At 33.1% G+C, this 6,639-nt stretch overlaps 1 protein-coding gene across 1 annotated transcript in view; it reads left to right on the top strand.

Annotated features, from left to right (window-relative positions):
- LOC138307020 (F-box-like/WD repeat-containing protein TBL1XR1-A) overlaps window positions 1–3,280 on the top strand; it is a 45,159-nt gene extending 41,879 nt beyond the window's left edge. The window contains exon 14 of the mRNA XM_069247646.1: window positions 3,192–3,280. Within this exon, the coding sequence (XP_069103747.1) occupies window positions 3,192–3,280 (89 nt within the window). The remainder of the gene's footprint in view (window positions 1–3,191) is intronic.
- Window positions 3,281–6,639: the final 3,359 nt, after the last annotated feature.

The following is a 6,639-nucleotide window of genomic DNA, read 5'->3' on the forward strand; positions in this document are numbered from 1 at the left end:
AGTATGTAAGTATGATAAAACCTCAGTCTGTAGTATGTAAGTATGATAAACCTCAGTCTGTAGTATGTAAGTATGATAAACCTCAGTCTGTAGTATGTAAGTATGATAAACCTCAGTCTGTAGTATGTAAGTATGATAAACCTCAGTCTGTAGTATGTAAGTATGATAAACCTCAGTCTGTAGTATGTAACCTCATGTATGATAAACCTCAGTCTGTAGTATGTAAGTATGATAAACCTCAGTCTGTAGTATGTAAGTATGATAAACCTCAGTCTGTAGTATGTAAGTATGATAAACCTCAGTCTGTAGTATGTAAGTATGATAAACCTCAGTCTGTAGTATGTAAGTATGATAAACCTCAGTCTGTAGTATGTAAGTATGATAAACCTCAGTCTGTAGTTGTAAGTATGATAAACCTCAGTCTGTAGTAGTGTAAGTATGATAAACCTCAGTCTGTAGTATGTAAGTATGATAAACCTCAGTCTGTAGTATGTAAGTATGATAAACCTCAGTCTGTAGTATGTAAGTATGATAAACCTCAGTCTGTAGTATGTAAGTATGATAAACCTCAGTCTGTAGTATGTAAGTAGTAGATAAACCTCAGTCTGTAGTATGTAAGTACTATCTGTAGTTGTAAGTATGATAAACCTCAGTCTGTAGTATGTAAGTATGATAAACCTCAGTCTGTAGTATGTAAGTATGATAAACCTCAGTCTGTAGTATGTAAGTATGATAAACCTCAGTCTGTAGTATGTAAGTATGATAAACCTCAGTCTGTAGTATGTAAGTATGATAAACCTCAGTCTGTAGTATGATAAACCTCAGTCTGTAGTATGTAAGTATGATAAACCTCAGTCTGTAGTATGTAAGTATGATAAACCTCAGTCTGTAGTATGTAAGTATGATAAACCTCAGTCTGTAGTATGTAAGTATGATAAACCTCAGTCTGTAGTATGTAAGTATGATAAACCTCAGTCTGTAGTATGATAAACCTCAGTCTGTAGTATGTAAGTATGATAAACCTCAGTCTGTAGTATGATAAACCTCAGTCTGTAGTATGATAAACCTCAGTCTGTAGTATGTAAGTATGATAAACCTCAGTCTGTAGTATGTAAGTATGATAAACCTCAGTCTGTAGTATGTAAGTATGATAAACCTCAGTCTGTAGTATGTAAGTATGATAAACCTCAGTCTGTAGTATGTAAGTATGATAAACCTCAGTCTGTAGTATGTAAGTATGATAAACCTCAGTCTGTAGTATGTAAGTATGATAAACCTCAGTCTGTAGTATGTAAGTATGATAAACCTCAGTCTGTAGTATGTAAGTATGATAAACCTCAGTCTGTAGTATGTAAGTATGATAAACCTCAGTCTGTAGTATGTAAGTATGATAAACCTCAGTCTGTAGTATGTAAGTATGATAAACCTCAGTCTGTAGTATGTAAGTATGATAAACCTCAGTCTGTAGTATGATAAACCTCAGTCTGTAGTATGTAAGTATGATAAACCTCAGTCTGTAGTATGTAAGTATGATAAACCTCAGTCTGTAGTATGTAAGTATGATAAACCTCAGTCTGTAGTATGTAAGTATGATAAACCTCAGTCTGTAGTATGTAAGTATGATAAACCTCAGTCTGTAGTATGTAAGTATGATAAACCTCAGTCTGTAGTATGTAAGTATGATAAACCTCAGTCTGTAGTATGTAAGTATGATAAACCTCAGTCTGTAGTATGTAAGTATGATAAACCTCAGTCTGTAGTATGTAAGTATGATAAACCTCAGTCTGTAGTATGTAAGTATGATAAACCTCAGTCTGTAGTATGTAAGTATGATAAACCTCAGTCTGTAAGTATGATAAACCTCAGTCTGTAGTATGTAAGTATGATAAACCTCAGTCTGTAGTGTAAGTATGATAAACCTCAGTCTGTATATGTATGATAAACCTCAGTCTGTATGTATGTAAGTATGATAAACCTCAGTCTGTAGTATGTAAGTATGATAAACCTCAGTCTGTAGTATGTAAGTATGATAAACCTCAGTCTGTAGTATGTAAGTATGATAAACCTCAGTCTGTAGTATGTAAGTATGATAAACCTCAGTCTGTAGTATGTAAGTATGATAAACCTCAGTCTGTAGTATGTAAGTATGATAAACCTCAGTCTGTAGTATGTAAGTATGATAAACCTCCAGTCTGTAGTATGTAAGTATGATAAACCTCAGTCTGTAGTATGTAAGTATGATAAACCTCAGTCTGTAGTATGTAAGTATGATAAACCTCAGTCTGTAGTATGTAAGTATGATAAACCTCAGTCTGTAGTATGTAAGTATGATAAACCTCAGTCTGTAGTATGTAAGTATGATAAACCTCAGTCTGTAGTATGTAAGTATGATAAACCTCAGTCTGTAGTATGTAAGTATGATAAACCTCAGTCTGTAGTATGTAAGTATGATAAACCTCAGTCTGTAGTATGTAAGTATGATAAACCTCAGTCTGTAGTATGTAAGTATGATAAACCTCAGTCTGTAGTATGTAAGTATGATAAACCTCAGTCTGTAGTATGTAAGTATGATAAACCTCAGTCTGTAGTATGTAAGTATGATAAACCTCAGTCTGTAGTATGTAAGTATGATAAACCTCAGTCTGTAGTATGTAAGTATGATAAACCCTCAGTCTGTAGTATGTAAGTATGATAAAACCTCAGTCTGTAGTATGTTTATGATAAACCTCAGTCTGTAGTATGTAACAATAACAAACCTCAGTCTGTAGTATGGTTTTAGTCTGAACATATGTAGTCTGTAACAATAACAAACCTCAGTCTGTAGTATGGTTTTAGTCTGAACATATGTAGTCTGTAACAATAACAAACCTCAGTCTGTAGTATGGTTTTAGTCTGAACATATGTAGTCTGTAACAATAACAAGATTAGGGGTGAAAATATTATGGGAATTCCTACCATTACAATGGTATTTCATTCTAAATTCGTTTTAACTCTAATCTGTTTAAGAAACAGAGCATTTGGTTTTGTTGTTATTTATTCACAACAATAAATTTGATCAGTTTATTTTGATCCTGATTAAAGTTCTCAGGATTTAAATGATTTTAAGGGTAAGATAATTCACACCAACATTGTTAACAGAAATTTTGATGTAATAGAAAATTACATTAAGTATGTAATTGTCTGTTTTGTAGGTGTTTGTCTTGGATTTGCGGAAGTGAAAACAAATAACTATAAAAAGGAGAACATTGCTAGCTGCTACCTCGTAGTCTCAAAGGAATGAAACAAGAAAGAGCTTGGTAGATCTCTGGATACAGAAAAACTATCTGAAACGATCTTCATTGGCATGAGGCGCAGTTAAGGCCGTAGTTGGCAACTATTTAAAATGTGGCCACATCCCGCCGGCCAGGTAGTGCTGACCAGTCCCAGGAGTGAACGGCAGTAAATGGAATGGAAGTTGCCTGTCCAGGCAGATGGAGACTGCAAGCCCATACGCAGTCTGTCTAGCGTTGATCAGTCAACACGGACATCTGATTGGGTTATATAGTGGTTAATTGGATTGAGAGAAAGGATTGGTGAATCATGTGCCATCAAGAATGATCTTGAACAGGAAATATTTTACTTGTCAAGTAAAGGCCTTGATGTGCAGGTCAAGAGAGAAGGAGCTAAGGTGTATTCCTTGATACCAAAGAGGACACTATTGTACAGTGGAATACGCTCTGGAATGATTGGCTATTTTATCATCGTGTAGAATCTAAACTTGGTTGATGTAACTTTTGACAGCATTGATGCTGACATCTTGTTGATTTCGTCAATCTTTAACACTGTCCAAAGATACTTCTCCCTACATTTCCTTGTCTCTTTCAACTAATTCATTTCTCGTTGAGAGTGTATTTTCCTTATTGAAGAATATTGTTCTACTATTCTTTATATGTGAATTGTCTTTTTGGTCATTGTGAAAAATCATTTTTAAAAAGAAAAAGGTTTAGTCCCTTTCTCCAAAAACACTTTTATGTGACTGATCTGAATAGAATACATTCTATTATCAATTAACTACAATTGTTTTATTAGTGAACAGCTGTATTAGGCTAAACAGCTCCTGTTTTGACTCAAAGGAATACCATGAAAATTCTTTTTATGAAAGTCTGATATAAAGTTCTATTTCTTTTCTTTTTACAGTAAGATCAATTGGTAGCTCCAGCCATTTTTTGTTGCGATTATTTAATAAGAGTATTTTTATACATCCTCAAAGTTTGGATATTAATTCAAAAGTTCAAAATTTTATCTCTGACAAAATGAAAGCTGTGAAGTATTATTGTCTTTGATTTTTGTTTTTGTTTTTAGTATTATCTTGGTTTGATTTCCTCAAAAACTCTAGCTAATTTAATATGTCTATTTGAAGTCTTTGTTGTCTGACTATAGATAAGTAATGTAACTGAATAGAATTGACAATAAAGTCTAGAAGTTTTGGTAATAGCACTTAAGGTAGGATTGGAATCAAAAGAAAATGTTTTCAGCTTTTGATTGATTTGATTTGAAGTTAAATTTAATCAGGGACAGTAAAGCTTCTTTAACAACGAACACATTTATATACACTTGAAATAAGTAAAACATTTAACATTGATAGAAAGTACACGTAAAACCCAACTGATTATAGTTTTGAAGAACATTGTTATTAGGGCTCTTTGGTAATCTCTGTGCCTGTCTGTCTGTCCAAAATTGGTTTCTGCAAGTTTCCTCAAAAGCCAATGGCCCTCCTTGGTCATTAAAGGAGTAGCGGGTAAATATTTTAAAATTGGTCCTATTTCAAAATTTGTATACAGGGATTTTCTGGGACACCAAATATCATGGTTATAGATTTGAAGAGGCAGTAGGATGGCTGCAGTGACCTCAAAATAAAAAAAAAATTAAAAAAACATTGATATCTTGATCTCAGTAAAAATTGGTATGCGGAGGTTTTCAGGGACACTGAATATAATGGTAATAATTTTGAAAAGGTCTTGAAAGAGCCAGTATACTGTATATACTGCAGCTAAAGGCCCTCTCTGACTGGTATAACACAGCCTTCCTGCACAATGGGCATGTGAATATCACAGTTTAGTCATGTAGACCAGTCTTCAAGTCAAATTTAGCATCAATATCATTGTTATAACATTTTGCTAATGACAAAAGCAGAAATTGTATGAGGTGTCAATATGTATACTCGAAAGCATTTAATAAGAACTTATTTGCTGAACCAACTAAAATACCAAGAGACCAGACTTCTGGTCAGCAAGATCTACAAAAGATGTCATAGTGATATACGAACTAGAAAACTGTACATGAAGATCATATATTTTTCAAACGAAAAGTGCTGTATTTAACTAGATTACAACTTTCTATTTTGTTGGGTTTTCTCTTATTTTGTTTTTGTTGATTTTGTGAGTGTTTTTATGTAAAATTGACTAGTAAAATTGGTCAATAAGAATTAGTTAGTATATGTAGTGTTGCCTCTAAAATGAACATGGCACAGATTATTCAAATTATGTGAAACCAGAAAATAGGGAAAATTAGGAGAAACAACAAAATTATATTTCCAAAATGCTTTTTAATCGTGTGTATATTTGCTTGAAATTGGTGTTACTTACAACTTTCTGAATTATTTATATTGCAGCAATGCTTAAAACTGAAAAACTTTTTTTCTTTTATGTTTGAAGTTATAAATTGTCATTATGAAACAAATATAATTTTTGTTAATTAGTGTTTCAGCAGTTTGTTGGAAATACACTATATGATTAGATTTTGTAACAATGTACTTTTGAATGTGTTGCCCAGGTCAATCACTATTGAGAATGAAAGATGTGTATTTATCAGAGCCATGACATGTGGAAGAATATATGACTGGGTTCTCTAGCCGGACATCGCTAGGGTATACTTAAAACGATTTTTTGGTGGCAGACTTGCATAACTTTAAATTAATGTAGATTTGATTTACATGTAAAAATACCAAGTACTACTTGTAAATGTCCAAATAGAAAAGTTCCAAACAGTTTTTTTTCTACAATTAGACACCATTCACAAATCACAAGTTAAGATATGTAAACAGGCAGTGGAACTTGATGCAGAGAACCCTTGTACGAGTGTGAATCATGTTACATGAATGTGAAGTGATGAGTAAGGTCAAAGGGCAAGAGAGAGTGAATGAAAAAAAATAAACATTAGTTACAAAACGTAGATACATAAGGCAGCTACAGCATTAATAAAAGACCATAACACACCGTGTATAAGATTCACAGTAGCACTTAGTCACACATCCTGGACATCCTAGAATAGATAACACTCCATCATGTTGATGGCATTCTGATCGTCTGTAATTGATGGTCATTGTTGACATACATGGTTTTAACAAGCTCTCATTACCACACTCATGTTGTTATAGTGGAGAAGAAGTGCATGTATGTACTATGTTGTGTTATGGAGAATTCATTATATTTGGTCAACAGGTTCCTCAACATTTTTATCGTGATACATGGGTTAACTGGAAACCTGAACTGATCCGTCGATCTTAGGATGTTATTAATATGTCTGTCAAATACAAATATACTTTATACAAATGTCTTTTGTCTTTTATCATTTTATATTGTATCGATTAGTACTACTGAA

Source organism: Argopecten irradians, chromosome 14, assembly GCF_041381155.1.
Source record: "Argopecten irradians isolate NY chromosome 14, Ai_NY, whole genome shotgun sequence".
Taxonomy (NCBI): Eukaryota; Metazoa; Mollusca; class Bivalvia; order Pectinida; family Pectinidae; genus Argopecten; species Argopecten irradians.